Here is a 19,084-nt window from a genome sequence, read left to right as displayed (position 1 = left end):
TTTAACTTGGCACAAGTTTTTATTGCCCACTTAATTTTAGTATTTGTCACCAATCCTAGTACCTCTCGCTCTGACTAAGTGAAGACGTTGGTACATAATTCTTCCGCATCATCTCCTGATGGGAAGTATATGTTAGGTAATGCCTCGGGGGAATGTTCACGTGTGACAATTTCCTTTTTTTAGTCGCTGGGCCGTACCTCCCTTGGATAGACTTTCCTCAATCTCGCCGTTTCGCTGGAGCATTCTACGTCCGCACAGAAATTTGTCCATGAAAACCACCTCGGCCTGTTGATTTCACGTTCATATATCCTCAAAAGATCCTTGGACTCCCGTTAGAGGATATTGATGACAATTTGTGATCGGTCACAGCCATTGTAAATCTTACATATAAATCTTAGTAAACAATAGTCACGCCTATTCGATGGGGCGAAGCACTGCTACAACAACATCTTGGCAACTTAAAAATCTCTTTTACCTGCCCTTGCTTATGGCTAAATATCTTCAAAAAAATGTACTATGATTTGGCAGCAGCTGCTTTGTTAATACAATGATTTGTTCTATTCTGTCTTAAGTAAATACAGTGAATATACATAGATAAAAATTTGTAACTTTTTATGATACTTACAAAATCCCTACAAGAGTATTTCGCGATCTGAAGCTTTGCGGCAAACAATTATTATTCCACTTTTGAAATTTACTATCCAAAATTTTGAAAAACGTAGTTAATATCCACTTCTGATTTATGTTATAAACTTGCATAAATAACATAGGTAAACTATCAGTAAACATTTCTTACAGGTCAACTATGCTAAAAGTGTATTTGATGAGCGTGAACAATCTGTGACAAGCGAATAACCGCGGTTCACCACCGCTAATTCGTATATTCTTAAGATATTGTAGATTTAAGTGTTGATACTAATATGATTGTTAAAGTATGTATATATGTATGTAGCCTGTAATTTATATTGAAAAAGTATTTAAGTATTGTGAAAATAATTAAAAATGTACATTTATGGTGGGCATTACAAAATAAAACGACTGCAAAATGTTATTTATCTTTAAAGTGAACGCCTTTTTTCCTTTAATCTCCTTTGGCTAATTGAAAATTTGCCACATACAAGGGAAACAAAATTTAATTAACTTTAATGCTATATGATTGATGTTTATTAGACCTTTACTAATAACATATTAATTCATGGAAACTTTACTGAATATGTATTATGAAATTTTATAAGCTAACGACATACATACACGTATATTTATAATATTTTATGAAAAAAAAAAAACACATTGAAAATGTTTACATTATTGAGTCATTCGTAATGTGCCATCTTTCACTCATTGCAGATCTCTGAATGTTTATCCCATGCGTTGACCTAATTCAAATTTAATAAAAAAAAAATTATTTTATTGATAGGAAAATTGTAAAATAAAATCTCAAGCTCACCTGACACTCCCTACTACAATACCACTGATTACCGCAACCAGCACATACAAAACGTGCCTCATTCATTTTACACTCTTGGCATAATTGTGAATCATTATTGCGTACATCGCGAATTACTTTGTGAGTTAAATCGTAATAGTCATTATGGTGAGAGTTCTATGATAAAGTAAAAATAATAATTGTGAATTATAACAAAAACATCAAACGTTGTACAATTTCCCTACCACATCTAATGCAGTCCGAAGCAATCCAGATTTGGAATTTTGCATTCTTTGTGCATAGCGGTTAATGCAATTCACTGGTGTTATAGAAATTTCATTACAACCATCATCACTCTGTAGGTGATAGTAACTTTTTTGGCTGTCTGTATTAAATTTAAATCCCTGTTTTGAAGGCGCACCATGATGTTTGGCATGTGCTAGGCTGTTGTTACGAGACGATGTACTTAATAATTTTTCTAGTGTTGGTGAATAATTTGATCCATTGCCATTGTATGTTTCCATAAATGCGCTATTGGCATCAATACCCTATATATAAAATCAAAAGCATTGGCAACAACGAATAAAAAAATATTTTTTTGATTAGAAGTACGATCATCTAATTGGGCTGCTTAATTCAGCAACAAAAAAATTTAAAACTTACATTTGGAGATGTACTCAATGCTCTAATATTATAATTAACATCATTTGCTTTAATGCGCTTTCCAACGCGTGGAAATACTATAGGATTTTGTTGACGAAAATCTGCAACTATACTTTTAACATCAACAAGTGGGCCCTGTCGACCAGATTTTGATTTAATTTTTTGTTCCAAATACTGATACTTTTGCAACTCTGCGTTTTTGTCATCATGCGATGCATGCAGATGATGGTGTAAAGATGTTGAGCTATTTTTCGAAGGATTAAACTCATTATTGCACGCCTCTGCACGCTGCAGTATATTACTCGAAATTAAAATGCTAAAACAAACAACCAAATATAGAATTTTTTAACAAAAAAGATTACAAATCTTACTTTTGTAAACGATTGGTATTATTACGTTCCTTTTGCAATTCTTCCGTTTTCATACTGGCACGACTCTCAATTATTTGATGTGTAGTAGAAAGACCAATATTGACTGGCTTCGACGACGGTTGTGATTCTGACAAATATAGTTCTAATTCTTTTAAAGTTTGTAAATTATATTTTTGATCTTCAAATTTCCTATCTTGCATATAGAGTAAGTGCTTCTTGCGTACTAATCTTCCAAGTATTTCTTCCTTGACCCTTTTCAAATTCAACAAACGATTCCATTCTGTTTCTTTTGCTTGCAAGATATCATTCAATGTTTCTATGTCCTGCATTAGTCGTGTCATATTTTCATCTATTGCATTAATCGTAGTACTGTTGTGCTTTACATGATTACTGACAACTTCATCGTACTTAGGAAACATTTCATTGATTTCTCTGTATAACTGTGTGGAAGTTCGTCTTTCTGGTTGTGGTTTTTTTATTTCATTCACATTATCATGTTCGTCTTTCTCTGACATTGGCGAAACGGAACGCGGCCTCTTTTGTGATTTCTTAATTTCAATATCAGTATTTCGTTCTTGGGGACATAGCTAGGAAAGAATAATTGTGAATTATAAAACCTGTTCAACTAAAACATAAACAAATCTGAGACTTTGATTTATTGTTAAGAAAGATTAGATTAGATTATTTATTTATTACGGCCAGAAGCCTAATTCGTAAATTTGAAAATATTACAGTTTTTTTATCTTATAGCTAAGGTTTTACAATATTCATATAATTTTGTTTTAAATACTGTTATTTGGTTGCAACTTTTTATATCCATAGGCAGTTCATTGTAACTTTTCAGACCCTTGTAGAAAATGTTCTGTTGATCAATTTCAGTTCTAAAAAACGGCAATTTGAAATTATGTTTGCTCCTCGTATTTATGTTGTGAGTTTGCTCAACTAATGCTATATTTTTATTTAAATACTCAGGTACATTTCCATGTTTAATATTAAATATGAATTTCATGGAGTGGAAAAAAAATCTTTTGTTTCACACTTAACCAGTCTAAAGTCTTCAACATGTCAGCCGTTCGTGTATCTCTAGGTCTCTGAAGAATAAATCTCATGCATCTATTTTGAAGCTTTTGGAGCTTGTCTACTTCTTTATCCGATATTATGAATAGAATGGACGGGCAGTACACGAAGTGCGGTTCTATAACTGATTTATATAAGATTATTTTGTACTTTTTCTGAATGAATTTCGTTGTTCTCTGCATCACTCCTATTTTATTAGCAACTTTTTTAATTGTATAATTTATATGATCTTCAAATTTGAGTTTATTATCAATTATTATTCCTAAGTATTTTATACTGTTAACTCTTTGTATAATTTCATCATTTATTTTTAGCTCGGCTATATCATCCTCATTGATATTCCTCCTTGTTATTATCATATATTTAGTTTTATTTATGTTTAGTTTCAGTCTATTACCACACAACCATTTATACAAGTTATTTATTTCATGTTGCATTTTGGCGAGTGCAGTATTAATATTATTTTCACTTATCATAATTAATGCATCATCCGCAAAAAGTCTAATTTCACAACCTTCGATAGCATTGACTATGTCATTTATGTATATAAGAAATAATATAGGTGCCAATACTGAGCCTTGAGGTAACCCTATGGGTACCTCTAATTCATCCGACGTCACAGCATTTATAACTGTTTTCTGCTTTCTCTGCTTCAAATAGTTGCGGAACCATTTAAGTTCAATATCAGTTATGCCAATCCGCTGCATTTTTTTTATTAATATCTCTTTATCCACCGTTTCAAAAGCTCTTTTGAAGTCAAGGAAAACTGAAACCACTACTTTTTTGTTGTTTAGCTCTTCTTTCCAATCAGATATCACCAAGTTCAGCGCTGTCTCACAGGAGTGTTTTTTCCTAAATCCTGACTGTTGGTAGACTAGTATATTATTTACTTCAAGATGATTCACCAACTGATTCTTAACAACGACTTCGAGAATTTTAGCATCACTTGGCAGGGTATTTATGGGTCTAAGTTCTTCAGGTTGCATTGTCTTTTTAACTTTTTCCACAGGTATTATTGTTGACGTTTTCCACATTTCAGGTACTACACCATCTTCTAAGCTGTTATTAATTATTTGAGCATAGAAATATCCGGTATACGATATACAATCTTTTAGTACACCTTCGGATAGCAGTTTTCTTCCACCTATTTTATATTTAAAGTCTGTTAGGATATTAATAACATCATCGGTGGTAATTTCAGCAAACTTTAATTTTGAATGGACTTGTGTATCCTCTAGTGCTACTTGACAGGTTTCGATGTTATTATTAATTTCAATCACACTGTTTACAAAAAATCTATTTAGACCATTCGCCAGATCGGTTTCGTTTTCAACCAGTATGCCATCCAGTATCACCTTTTTTATCCCTTCGTTATCTTTAGTTTGATTGACCGTTTGTTTGAGATATTTCCACATTTCTTTAGCATTATATTCATTCAAAATGATTTTATTCTCCATATACTTTATTTTTTTCAATTTGACTAATTTTTTGTAAGACCTATTTATATTTTTATATTTATCCCACTCTCCAGTTTGTAACGCACGCGTGTACATATTGTATTTATATTTATTCATTTGTGCCAATTCTCTATCATACCATTTATTCATTAACTTGATATGCACTTCTTTCTCGTAGGTTAAACTTTCCATAGCCTGAATCATTATATTATTAATTAATTCGACTTTTACATCAATTGATAAGTTTATAGTAAAGTTGAAGTTAAATGATCTAAGGACGCTTATTAAAATATCACTATTATATTTGTCCCATGCTATGATTTTCTTGGTCAGTCTCATCTTGTATACTTTGGACGTTTTAATATTAAATTTTATAGTTTCATGATCAGATATTTTGTATTCCTGCAAATTATTACAGAGAATTTCATCCGAGTTTGAAAATAATAGATCAATTTTCGATTCACTTGTATCTGTGATTCGCGTATTAAATTCTATTTTTTGGCTCATCCCCATCACAGCAAATATCTCATTTAATTTAGTACTATATGTTGAAATGCAGTTCATGTTAATATTAAAATCACCGACTACTATATTATGGTTACTTTTTTCATATTTATCAATTAGAATTTCATTTAGGTATTCAACAAAAGCTGCATTACTAGTGCTCGGCGAGTGGTACAGAACTCCAATCTGCCACTTTTTATCAACCTTCTTCAGTTTTATTACAATGCACCAAACGTTTTCATTTATATTATCATTATAGATTACTTTAACATCAATTGTACTATGTACATAAACTAACACACCTCCTGTGTGCCTACTATGGGAATCACATCTTATCATTTTATAGGTTGCTATTTTTAATTCATTGTCTAGAATATCTTTGGTTGTACAAGTTTCAGAGCACAGTATGATGCCTGGTCTATGAACTTCCGCCAACACTTCCAAATCGGATTTGTTAGCTACTAGGCTATTTATGTTTAAATAGATGCACTTAAAGTCATTGTTGATGTCCTTTGTGGATCGTTTTTGGTACTTTGATACTCTACGTTGCATAACATTAGCATGGTCCAGGTGAGCCAGTGGCCTGATTGTTAGTTGCTAGTATCCTAGCCTTTTTTTTTACATTTAAGTGTTTTAAGAGTACAGACCCCTAATACGAGCATGCTTTAAAATAACCTACGCAGGCATAGTGATAGAAAACTGAATTGCTTCAACGTGCTTATCTACCACCGATTTATGCCTCTCTCAATATTCCCATCAACAATATACACGTGACCCAGCGGCACTTGCAACTTTTTAGAAGAAGTCATGTGCAAAGCATCCACAAGACACAAACTGACAAAGAGTCGGGTCGCTTATAGTCTGTTCACGGTCGGAATAAAGGAGCAAATTTGGGATGTCCCGTAAACTAAATACTATTACTCCTAATTGCTGCTACAACAACAACTATTAATTGTCATGAATAAATACCCTGAACTCGAAGAAGAGGAAAGCACTCCCCGCTGACGCCCATTACCCTAGCTCAACTTCGATCTTGATACCGTAGCAGCTTGAACCCCTACCTATCCAGAATCAACCCCGATATACCTAATGTATATCCTGCTTGCAATGTGTTCTCACATGACACCAACCATTTCTTTAATTGCAAAGTGGAACCAATGCCTCTAACACCGCTCTCACTCTGGTCCACCCCTGTTGAAACTGCAAGTTGGTCTCCAGTTAGAGAATATTGATGACAAATTCTGAGTGGCCCAATGGGGCGAAACACTGCTACAACAACAACGACATGGTGGATGTAAGACATTTTTTCGAGTGACCAGCAATTTTTTTTTTTTTTGTTTTTATGCGGAATTGCCTAACTGTAGTCATATTAAATATAGTCGGGCTATTACATTAATGGTGTATGCAAACTTGCAAAAGTTCTTTATCAAACTTTCCTAGGAGTTCCACGTGAAATGCTGAATAAACAATGCTTTTACCTTGCTACCTTACTATTTCCAAGAAGAGGAATGGAAAAAATTACTAGTTTAAACTTTTCTTTTGTTTCAAAAAGCCACGACAAGGGAAATAATTTTATATCCCTTGCAATACAGAAAGTATACTTTTTGCTTCTGTGAGAAAAATATGACTTTTTTTCAAAAGTTGAAATTTTTTAACTCTGAATATTTACCTCAACTGCACTAGGCTTCTCAATCGACTCTTTTTGCTCTTCATCTAAACTTTCTGGTTTTTCAGCCTTTTCTTTCTGCTTTTCAAGTGTTTCTTTGTGTCTTTGATCCAACTCCGTTTGCCTGTCTACCAGACGCTTTTCCCTTTCAACCAACTCCTTTTGCCTTTCATGCAATTCCTTTTGCCTTTCAACCAACTCCTTTTGCTTTTCATTTAGCTCTTTCTGCTTCTCAATTTCCAGCTCATTTGACTTTTCTACCAATTCCTTTCTAGTTTTCTCGATCTTGCGTTCTTTTATTTTCTCCTTGACTTCTGCTGAATCCCCTTTATTTTTCTCATCGCATTTAATTGGTGAGCTATATTCAGTATCAGACTCTTCTAATTCTATAGTTTCTGATTGATCAATAGAATATTTATCGTCCTTCCACTCATCAGCTGAGTCAATTTCCTTGTGGCGTTTCAGTGTTCCTAATCGAGCTGTTTCGCTTCGTTTTAAGCAAAGCAAATATTGTTTGCTTTTTTCACGTTTCGCTCGGCCATTAAGCCTGTTTTGAAAAGATTTGTTGAAAGTTATAGCTTATATACATCATATGTGGGCATACATATCAAGGGTGCCACAGTCCACGGATGAAATTTTTTTCAGATTTTGTTTACATTATGCATAAATATTATTATGTATAGTTTAAAACAGAAGACGTGAAGCGACTCGGATTGTGCTCTGCTACTGCATGTTGTGACAAATTTATTGGAATTTCGAAAGTCGAAACGTCAAATTGTCGCCCATCGGGTTAGGGGGCATACAATATACCTGCGGCAGGTATGCCCATCGTAAGAGGCGACCAAAATACCAAATTGTTCAAGGGATTGTCTAGCGCAAGCCTTTCCAGGGGTTGCCAGCGCAATATATTACTTCTTCAACCCGATTGTCAACCTCACCGTGGTGAATTATGTTTCTTTAACAGGCGGGGCTCTGGCGACCCCAAGTCCCTCATGGATCTAGGGGGTGCGAGGACGGTATGGCCTAGAAGGTTCCATGCGGTCATACCAAATCGTTCCCGAGATGGTCGGGCTAGTACCTTAATGGAGCTTGTTACCGAAACTTACCGGAGCTGCATCCGGCAAAGGGCGATCAACATCGATAACACTTCCAAAGGCCTTCGGGGAGTATTGTACTTATTAGGCAATTCAGCCCAGCACACCAATTTGGCAAACATTATTTTATAGGGCTAGTCGGTAAAAGGCATAAAATAGGACCAATTTAAGCTTGAAACTTATCCTTATCGCTACAACAACAAGACCTTATTACAAACATGGTTTAACTTTGCACAAAAAATTTTTTGCAATGGTTCTCAAAGTGGAATTTTACTAATATCGGTAACGTTTTACAAGATGGTGCACCACCTTATTTTTATCAAAAATTATAAAAGGTGGTATCAAAGACGCGTCTCGACCTCCGTTTTAAGAATCCGAAAGCGGAAATCAAAAATTTTATTTCTGTCGAAAGTTATTTACAAAAAACCGTAAAATGACCCCTAGATGGTTCAAAATATGGGGCCCAATCCCCGCGCTTATAAATAATTACCATGGGTGGGTCCGACACCGGTTTGGGGATCAAAACTAAATGCGCGCAGAACACCTTTCAGCATTAGGGTGTGTGTGTGTGTACAAGAAATCTGCCAAAAAACAACAACCAAATGAAAATTTTAAGCGATTTTTTGTTTATACCCTTTGACTGAAATAAAAATTTCTTTCGGATTCTAAAAACGGAGGTCGATACGCGTCTTTTGATACCACCTTTGATAATTTTTGATAAAAATTAGGTGGTGTACCTTCTTGTAACACGTTACCGTAATATCCTCACAGTTTGAACAGCTACATTAAATGGACTGTTCGGAAACAAATAAATAGAATTTCTTAACATTTGCTTATGATGGACTTAGGCGACTTTGATATGTATCATATTATAGTACATACCATTTAAGTGATCTAGACTTATACTTGCTGCATAATTTTTTTTTAAACGGCGGTCGTGGATGTACCTTTACTTTTTCTTTTTTATGTACAGTTGGTCTATGGTAGTACCGTTCAGAGTTCTCCGGCTTTTTGTTATGATGTGTACTTACAGCGGCATTCATTAATTCATCTTCATCGCTATACTCATCACTACTTATAAGATTTTCCGTATCATCGTATATATCGAGACTTGACATTTTCAACAACCTATAAGTGTTTTTTTTTTAATAAAAAACGAAATAAGTGTATATATTTTGCAACAGCAAACTTAATTTATATTTGCATTGAGGCTTGCATTTTGCAGCCGGCTTTATAGTATATAGGTGTTCACTGTTTTTCACACATATTCTTTTGTCTGCACAAGATAAATGCAATTGAAATATACTCACACAAATTTAACGACTTAATAAACGCAATTTCTCAAAAATTTCCTATATTAAACGAATTAAATGATCAAGGAATTGCCTTTAATTAAAAAATCTGCAATTTTAATAAGATGTCATAGCGATGAGAATAAAATTTCAACAAAATCGATAGCTATTTATAAAATGTTACGTTCCAATGAAGCGCGATTCAGATACGAATAGAAATTTAACATGCAACAACGAATTGATCCATATGGAACAAATTGATCCTTTGGAACAAGAAAAGATAGAATTTAAAAGCATTTTCTATTCGAAAATTAATGTATCGTGGGGAGAAAAATGTACCTTAAATGTGATTATTCTTGAATAATCATATGATTCCTTTTTCGGAACGCTTTTTATTAATTTTTGATATCATTGTAAAATTGAGCTTTAATTGTTTTAGAGTAATATTTGACTGCCATTTTCCGATTATATTCGTGAACATATTTCAATCGTTTTGGTTGGGATTTCTGAATCATTTTTGAATGCGATTATGATGCATTTATTCGTCATATCTCATTCAAAATAAGAAACTACATAATAATCTTCAGCCCTATTCTGCATTTCGACTTGGATTGGAATTTTTTCGATTTGGCAATTTTGGTATTCTTTGTTCCAATCTCTTTCGATCCAACTTCGAATCGTTCGATTTTTTCTATTCTGCATTTCGATCGTAGTTCCGTTTTTCTAAGTTGCAAATTAGTTGGCAGAAAAATATTTTCTTTTTATTTTTTTATTAATTCATAACAGAATTTTAGCAAAAATGTAAGTAAAACTTGTCGAGAAACGTAAAAGGCTTGATGATGATAGTTTTTTATATGTTTCCAGGTCAAAAACAACATGTCGATGTCAAAGTCTTTGGACGTATTTGCCCCGCAAAAGTATCTAACACATACTTGAAAGCATCCTTGTTAAGTCGAAAGTTTTTTTTGAACCTAAATAAGAAAATAAGTCATTAAACTTTACCACTTTTAAGTTCAGTTTCTTACAATTCGTCACTCATCTCAAATGGATTACACAAATTTCGCAATATTTGCCTTTCCATTCTCGCCTGGCAATTTTCGTATGCGTTGCTTTCCAACTCCATAAATAATGCCGCGGCTATTGATTCCATTATAATAGACAGCTATAATTTGTGTCTGTTCGTTGGGTCCAGTTATATGCCAAAGCAGGCTGCCGGCGTAGAGGAAGGTGAAGCGAAAACCTAAACAGTCCTTGCGGAAAGAATAACTAAACCTTTATAAAGTATTTTAGGCCAGTGCAATGAAATTAACATCCTTAAAATTCAGAAAATGTTAACTATATTCGTGCAGGAATCCATTTTAACAAAACTTGGTGGCCACGGCAGGGAATTGGCCAAAAAAAAGAACTACAAAAACACACTTACAATTATGAAAGCACTTCACTCAAAAAAATATAACACTGTGGCAATATATTCTATTGCTTTTTTTGGTACAAAATGGCATGGATAATAAAATATATAAACGCTTTTCAGTGTTTTTTACAAATTTTCTTTAATTTATTTTGTTCCAATGTTCACACATTCCGTACCAACAGCTGATTTCGAAAAATCATTTGCTCTTCCTCTTCTCTTCACGATTCCGTCATAATGCAGAATACCAAACTTCGATTAAAGCGGAGCGTAGAACGGCAATGTAATCGAAATGCAGAATAGGGGTGCTTATTTCATCAGGGTAGGAAAGCATGCGGAAGCGAGCTTTTTTAACCACATGTCACTCGCAAACAAACTTGACCGATATACACCCGCGACTACAACATCCAACATCAGCTGTGATCGTCAATATCTTAAAATAAGATACTTTACGGGATGTTGAAGACATATCCAGGTACATATGTCAAGAGAGTTTAACTTACCTGGGATTCAAATAGCTCATAACCTTTGTATTGTTCAACTATTATGTATTTTCTGGGAAGCCGAAGGTGGAGAAATGGTTGGAAAAATCTTCGGTCGAGCCGCATTTGCATTATATTGTCTTGAAGAATATCTTAATAAAAAAATTTTTATACACGTACATATTTTTTCTGAACTTCATGATAAAAAGTGTGTATGTGAAAAAAATAAGATTTTTAATGAAAAGTAAAATTTTAACAAGTATAAAATTCATTATTCAGTCAACAACTATAGTCAGAAAAGATTCAGAAAGCTGAATTAAAAGTAATTATAAATTTTTGATTCAAATATGATTCCAAAATCTGATTGAAAGACTATCTTCAGTTTTTGATATTCAAAGGTAAGCATATTTGATTATTCTTTTTATTGGTTTTTATGAAATATTATTTATTTATTTATTAAATGAACAATAGCAATAAAATTACTATTCTACATACAAAAAGGAGCGCTAGCTGCCAGGGCTTTAAAATTAAAATTTAAAATTTAAATATTAAAATTTAATCATCAAAGGACTTCAAAAATGAATCCAAAAAGTGGTCAAAAAATGCTTTCCAGTTTTTCATCATCAAAAGTATTCATATTTGATTATTTATTTTGTTCAATTGTATGAGAACTCATTATTTAGTCAGAAAGAGTAATCAAATTGTATTTATAGGTAGGGAAATTCAAAATTTTATCATCTATATGCTGAGTGTGTCAGTGGAGCCCCACATTGAATTATATTTTTAAATATTTGTTTTTTTTTTCTCATTTTTGCTTTGCTAATTTTAATTTAAATTAAAATAATTTCAATACTTATTTTCTTCAGTGGGTTAGTGGAGGCCAACATTGAATTTTATATTTTTAAATATTTGTTTTTTTTTCTCATTTTTGATTTGCTAATTTTAATTTAAATTAAAATAATTTCAATACTTTCATATTTGTGATCTGCCCTGGCCCAGCTCATAAATTTTTGACCGCTTTTTTTAGACTGGAGACGCGAGACAGCCTACAGAATAGCAAATTGGTCTCAAAACTGATTTTCTTCACCCCGTGTTTCCTCCAATAGGGATTAGATTACGCTTACTAAATTCATTTGAAAAACCGTGTTGTAGGGTATTAGTTCCCTACAAGAAACGCTGATAGTTTTACTAATACACTCACACTTGTAATTGACAATGCTGATCCTGCGATGACGTAAACATTGATACTCAAATTTATGTATTTTCCTTTGTTCGCTCACGCATGTCCGCATGTTCCCAACGACAGCCTATAATCATGAAAAAGGACTAAACTGGGAAAGCTTCGGACACCTGGTACAGAACAACTGAGGGAAGCTAAAATGAAATGTATTACAATTAAACGCGCTAAAAAAGAAAATAGAGGAAAACATATTAATGCAGTTATAGAAATAGAGCATAAATATTATGAGGCCATCCTGAGACATAAGAAAATTAATGTTGGATGGGATCGCTGCCCAGTTTATGACGGTCAAACTGTAAAAAGGTGCTACAAATGTTTAGGGTTTAACCACATAGCTGCCAATTGCACTCTGAAACAGAGATTTAGTAAATGTCTGGGAGAACATGGGGCAGAAAACTGCAAGGAGAGCATGCCCATTAATAAATGTGGTAATTGCGTAGATGCCAATAATCAGTTAGGTTTTAAGCTCAATATAGACCATAACATAATGAGCCATGACTGCCCAGTTTGTCAAAGGAAGCTTAAACTGAAAAAAAAAAAAAAACGAGTTGGTTTTCAGCAACCAAGACGTACAGGCCCAGTAGTAAATGTTTTTGATTTGAAATGTGTCTACTTGAATATTTGTAGTTTGTTAGCAAATAAAGCAGAGCTCGAAAAAATGATAGAAGAAGTGGATCCGGACATTGTTTTATGCTCAGAAACACGTATAACTCCAGATATTCTTGATTCTGAAATTAATATTGCACCGTATACATTAATTCGCTGCGACTCTCATAGTAGACATACGGGAGGAGTGGTTTTATTACTGAAAAAGGAAATCAAGTACAAAGTGAGGTTTAATCGATCAATTGATAGAAATGTATGGTGTGCTATAGTAAAATTAAAGCAAGTGGACATTAAGTGGCAAATAGGTGTGTTGTACCATTCCCCAAGTTCTAGTGACAGTGAATTTTTAAAACACGTAGAGAGTATTTTATCAGAAGTATTAGAATCAGGTACGAATTCCCTTCTAGTTGGAGATTTCAATATAAACTTAAATATTAACTCTTGGAGTAGCTATAAACTGAATGAAATTTGTGCACGTAGCGCAATGAAACAAAAAATAAATTTCAATACAAGAGTCGCGAAAAATTCTCAAACAAAAATAGATTTATTATATGCAAACGCTGATATACTGTCTTGTGTAAATCTTGAAGACCACAGAATATCCGATCACGAAACTATTTCATTTGCTATAAAAGTAAGTAATTCAAACCCGTTACGAAGAGTCATTTCATCAACATCCTGGGAGAATTATTCGGCCGATAACTTGACGACTCTACTGAGGAATTGCGATCTCAGTTTAATAAGAAGCATGAATGTCAACGACATGGTCAACTATATAAATACTTGTTTACTAGATTGTATGGGAGTACTAACGTTTGAAAAAAACAGTACGGTAAAGTTAAGAAATAAATGGTATGACCAAGAATTGACAGAATTGAATAAACTAAAATACCGGTTGCACTCACAAGCTAGAGCAACGGGTGACTATACTGAATATAACATGGTCTCGAAGTACTACAAAAAACTAATCAAATTTAAAAAAAATAAATACATGGAGAATAATATTGATATCAATTGTTCAGATAGCAAGCTAATGTGGAAGCATCTTAAGCATGCTGTAAACTTAACGGGGCCACAAGAAAAGATCTTGACGGTGATCTTAAAAGGTGTGACATATGATACACCTCGCGATATTGCTGAAGCATTGAACTCCTTCTTTATAGATAGCATTGTTGATATAAACAGGGAAATTGAAGTTGTTCAGAGTCAGAACGACTTCCAATTTACAACTAGGTCATGTTTACGTATAGCAAAAAGGTTCAAAAATAAAACTGGGTGAAAAATTTACTTTCAGAAGGCGTAATTCAAGATTCGGTATCGTACATGGGTTTCTTCTATGCAACCGCTATAAACAAATCCATGACTACTGGAATAGTGCCAGACATGTGGAAAATTTCGACAATAGTACCAATTAGGAAAGTAAAAGATTCAATAATGGCAGAAGAACTAAGGCCGATAAATACATTGCCGAACATAGAAAAATTCTGGAAATCGTAATAAAAAATCAACTGCTTAATTACTTAGAAAATAATAAAATCCTTACAAAGGAACAATCCGGTTTCCGAGAAAGGCACTCTTGCGAGACGGCGTTAAATTACGTCATATCTAGCTGGAAGGAAGAGCTGAGCCTAAAAAAAAATATAGTAGCAGTTTTCATTGACCTGAAAAGAGCGTTCGAAACAATTGATAGGAATATAATGCTCGATAAACTACAAAAAATTGGTATTAGGGAAAATGAATTGCAGTGGTTTAGAAGCTTCTTATCAGACCGGAAACAAAGAACAACCATCGAGTCAGTAGTCTCATCCGAGGCACAAGTGGACATATGTTTACCACAAGGGTCGGTATTAGCACCAATCCTGTTCAACATTTACATAAACGATATATAATCCGCACTGAAATATAGTAAAGTCAGGTTGTTTGCAGACGATGCGCTACTTGAAGTAAATGAAACGGACATTTCAATAGCAAGGAGCAAAATGCAAGAAGATTTGGACTCATTGTATAGATGGCTTTGCACTAATAAACTCAAGCTTAACCTTAACAAAACTAAGTTCATTGTTTTATCTAGGACGACCAATAGAGAATCACTTAATTTAGATCTAAAAATAATGAAGATGTCAAAATATTTAAGTACTTAGGGATCCTGATTGACAATAAACTGAGGTTTACAGATCATATTGATTATATTGTTGCCAAAATGGGCAAAAAAATGGATTTTGGAAGAGATCGTGTAAACTTATTAGTAAGAAATATAAGTTGAAAGTTTATAGATCCATCATAGAACCACACTTCTTATATTGCCCTACAATATTCTTTATTGCCAATGAAACACAAGTAGACAGGTTACAAATTATGCAAAACAAAGCTATGAGATTTATATTGAAAGTGAGGTACGACACTTCCATAAAGAGTATGCTTGATGCACTAAACTGGCTGAGCGTGAAACAGTTGATATTTTACCATAGTATGAAATTTGTATTTTATATCAAGCATGGTAAATTACCAGCCTACATAAGTGAAAAACTTGTTTATGTGAATGAAACCCATTCTTACATAATCAGGGAAAATAGTAATTTTAGATTACCTCTTCTCAAAACAGAAATTGACAAGCAAACTATATTTTACAAAGGCCTAAAATGTTTTAATGAACTACCTAATCATGTTAAAAATTGTGAAAACTTAAACACCTTCAAAAAAAGTTTATTAGAATATTGCAAAGCCCTTCCAATAAGATAAAATATTTTGTATCTGTATTTCATGTTACTTATCCTTGGGCGTACACGGCAATACAAATAGACACAGAGGAACCTTATGCATCAGGTCAAATACATATATCGCTCGCAATCAAATTAGGAAAGAATTCCTGAAAATATCGTCCCAGATAAACAGTTGGAGTGTTCATGTGAATCACGTATATTCCTACAACAATGATATAATTAGTTATGTTTACATAAAATCTGGTACAGGGAGGATTGGAAACACGTCCTTTCCAACCGTCCGATAAGAGTGGCTCATTCTGCTGAGCTGCTAGCCTTTGGGTTGACCGGAATCAAATGCATTCCGACAGCATAAATAATAAAACGGTGTAATCATACGTCTTGGAGTAGGGCAGGATTGAGAACACGTCCTTCCAACCTCCCAATGATATGACTCCAATACTCGCCCGTTAGGACCACCAGTTCCCGTGCTGATCGGAATCTCATGCATTCCGACACCCCAAACGCTAGAAATCCTATTATTTTTAAAATCTATTTATAATTTGTAATAATCTAAGTTTTGGGCTTGAAACGCCGTAATAATAAATAAATAATAATAATAATAACAAAAGAACATACAGCAGATACCATTATGCATGTGAGACAGATATATAATTCTCAACGAAATTTTATGTATGCGAGAACAGTTTATCCGATTTAATCATGTTGTCACTACTGACTGTCATATGACAATCAAATGATTATCACGGTTGTCTTGTTATTTTTTAAATTCCGCCATTTTCAACCGACGAAAACCATATAAAAAATAAGTTTAACAAATAAAAAGGAAAGCGATTCAAAGCTCGATTCTAAAAAATCGAAAATAATATTAAAAAATACCAAAAGCTGTCGGAATGTATGGGGCGCACTCAAAAAATTGATACGCGAAAAATAATAGTGGTTAGTGGTTATTCATTTTTAAATGTGTTTCCGCTTGAGGAAAGCGCTCTTCTGGTGTTTTGTTATTTTCTGAATTTAAATTGAACATTCTGAACTCGAATTCTTATAAAACTATTTATTTTAAACAAATAATAAACACGTATGCATTTATCACGTACAAAATTAAAAACGTAATGAAATAAAGTAAATAAAAAGCAAAAAGCATTGTTTCATTTTTGGCGGAATATAACAATGGTCATTTATGATAGTATAACAGCCAAACCTGATATCTACAGTAAACTATCATTTATGATACTGTTTTCACACAGAAACTTAATGATCTCATTTCACCTTTTAACGAAATCGTAAATTTTTTGCTTTCACACAGAAGTAACTGCTCGATTAGTATGAAGGATGAAATGTCAAGCGAATAAAATGACAATGCTATATGACAGACAATCATGGCGGAACGATACAAGGTGGCAGCATGGTGACATACCTACAAACAAAAAAAATTCCATGTACTTATAAATTCGATGGACAAATGTCAAAATCGTACTGCGCCGGTAGTTGATGTATCAAATCAAATAAAAAAGGTTATAATCAGCTGTTCGATGCGGCCACCTTGTATCGTTCCGCCATGCAGACAATGACATTTACTTTGACAAATGACATTTTTAAGCACGGAACACACCAAAAACTAAGAAGCCGAACGCTGCCAACAGAGTTGCATTGTGCTTTTGACTTCATTAGGCATTCGATTAGCTACTAATGAAATAATTATAGATTCGAATTTTGTAGGGAAGATTGAGCTCAATAAGCGTCTTAATGTAGAAAACTGCCTTTATTATTCAATAAGCCGTCTGTGTGAAAACAGTATGACACTTTTTGATAGTTAGAGTGCACTGATCCAGGAAAAGGAATGAGAGTGAGCAGTACGGCTATATACTTAATCAGTAGGCCATGTTGGTGTATAAGAAGGAGACAAAAACTCACACGTACACAGTTGTTTACATCACATTTGCGCAAGTCCCCTTAAGTTTGTGATAGAAAGTTTGTATGAGGTGCTGATCGTTAGGTTAACATTGCTGACAATCAGATGATAGTCATATGATAGTCAGTATTCTTGTAGGGTTGTCACTAGTGATGATAGCTTCAACGATACTTTGACTACCACCAGTCACACACACACAGAAGATTGTGCATTCACGAGTTCAAAATTGCTTCGTTCTGCGCAGGAACGTCACACTTGACTGCTTCAGCGAAGGAAAGAAAGAGAGAAAAAACAAGAGCTAAAGGAAAATGACGTAAAAATTGCTCATAAAATAATGTTTACATGCGCAATGCGCCAGCTTCTATAATTTCATCATGACCTACCACGGAACCACAAATCACACGCAGAAGATTGCGCATTCACGAGTTCGAAATTGCTTCGTTATGCGCATCTACGTCACAATTGACTGCTTGAGCGAATGAAAGAAAGAGATAAAAAACAAGAGCTAAAGGAAATGACGTAAAAATTGCGCATAAAAAACAGCTGATCTTTTGTTTACATGCGCAATCCTGTGAGTGATTTGTGCACGTACACAAATAACACACAGAAGATTGTGCATTCACGAGTTCAAAATTGCTTCGTTCTTGTGTATGTGATTTGTGGTGCACGCACACAAATCACCTACCCAGATTGCACATTCACGAGTTCACAATTGTTTCGTTCTGCGCATCTACGTCACACTTGACTGCTTGAGCGAATGAAAGAAAGAGAGAAAAAAACAAGAGTTAAAGGAATTACGTAAAAATTGCCCAAAAAATACAGCTGCTCTTTTATTTACATGCTCACACAGAAGATTGCGAATTCACGAGTTCAAAATTGCTTCGTTCTTGTGTGTGTGATTTTTGGTGCACGCACACAAATCACCTACCCAGATTGCACATTCACGAGTTCACAATTGCTTCGTTCTGCGCATCTACGTCACACTTGACTGCTTGAGCGAATGAAAGAGAGAAAAAAACAGAGCTAAAGGAAAATGACGTAAAAATTGCCCAAAAAATACAGCTGCTCTTTTGTTTACAAGCGCAATCTTCTATGGGTGATTTGTGGTGAACGGAAGCCCTAAACATCGATATTATGCTGAATAGTTTGGTCGTTTGTCACCACTA

At 34.0% G+C, this 19,084-nt stretch overlaps 2 protein-coding genes across 4 annotated transcripts in view; one reads left to right on the top strand and one right to left on the bottom strand.

Annotated features, from left to right (window-relative positions):
- Nucleotides 1-1,063, top strand: part of Vps13D (vacuolar protein sorting 13D) — a 99,593-nt gene extending 98,530 nt beyond the window's left edge. For 2 of the 3 annotated variants that reach the window (XM_067787125.1, XM_067787123.1), the window contains one exon: nt 799-1,063. In XM_067787125.1, coding sequence (XP_067643226.1) covers nt 799-855 — 57 coding nt within the window. In that variant the 3' untranslated portion in view covers nt 856-1,063. Of the gene's footprint in view, nt 1-782 lie in introns of all 3 variants that reach the window. The other variant, XM_067787124.1, reaches the window with a different exon arrangement.
- Nucleotides 1,064-1,131: 68 nt separating this feature from the next.
- Nucleotides 1,132-9,719, bottom strand: LOC137252001 (putative leucine-rich repeat-containing protein DDB_G0290503). Its single transcript, XM_067787126.1, has 8 exons — nt 9,569-9,719; nt 9,141-9,386; nt 7,168-7,711; nt 2,461-3,047; nt 2,090-2,405; nt 1,672-1,974; nt 1,448-1,603; nt 1,132-1,376 (listed from the first exon to the last, which is right to left on the bottom strand). The coding sequence occupies exons 2-8, from the start codon at nt 9,374-9,376 to the stop codon at nt 1,335-1,337; spliced, it is 2,184 nt and encodes a 727-aa protein (XP_067643227.1). The 5' UTR covers nt 9,377-9,386; nt 9,569-9,719; the 3' UTR covers nt 1,132-1,334.
- Nucleotides 9,720-19,084: the final 9,365 nt, after the last annotated feature.

The sequence above is a fragment of the Eurosta solidaginis genome, chromosome 5 (assembly GCF_040869045.1).
Source record: "Eurosta solidaginis isolate ZX-2024a chromosome 5, ASM4086904v1, whole genome shotgun sequence".
Lineage (NCBI taxonomy): Eukaryota > Metazoa > Arthropoda > Insecta > Diptera > Tephritidae > Eurosta > Eurosta solidaginis.
The sequence above is the reverse complement of the archived record's forward strand: the minus strand, read 5'-3'. Positions and strand labels throughout refer to the sequence as shown.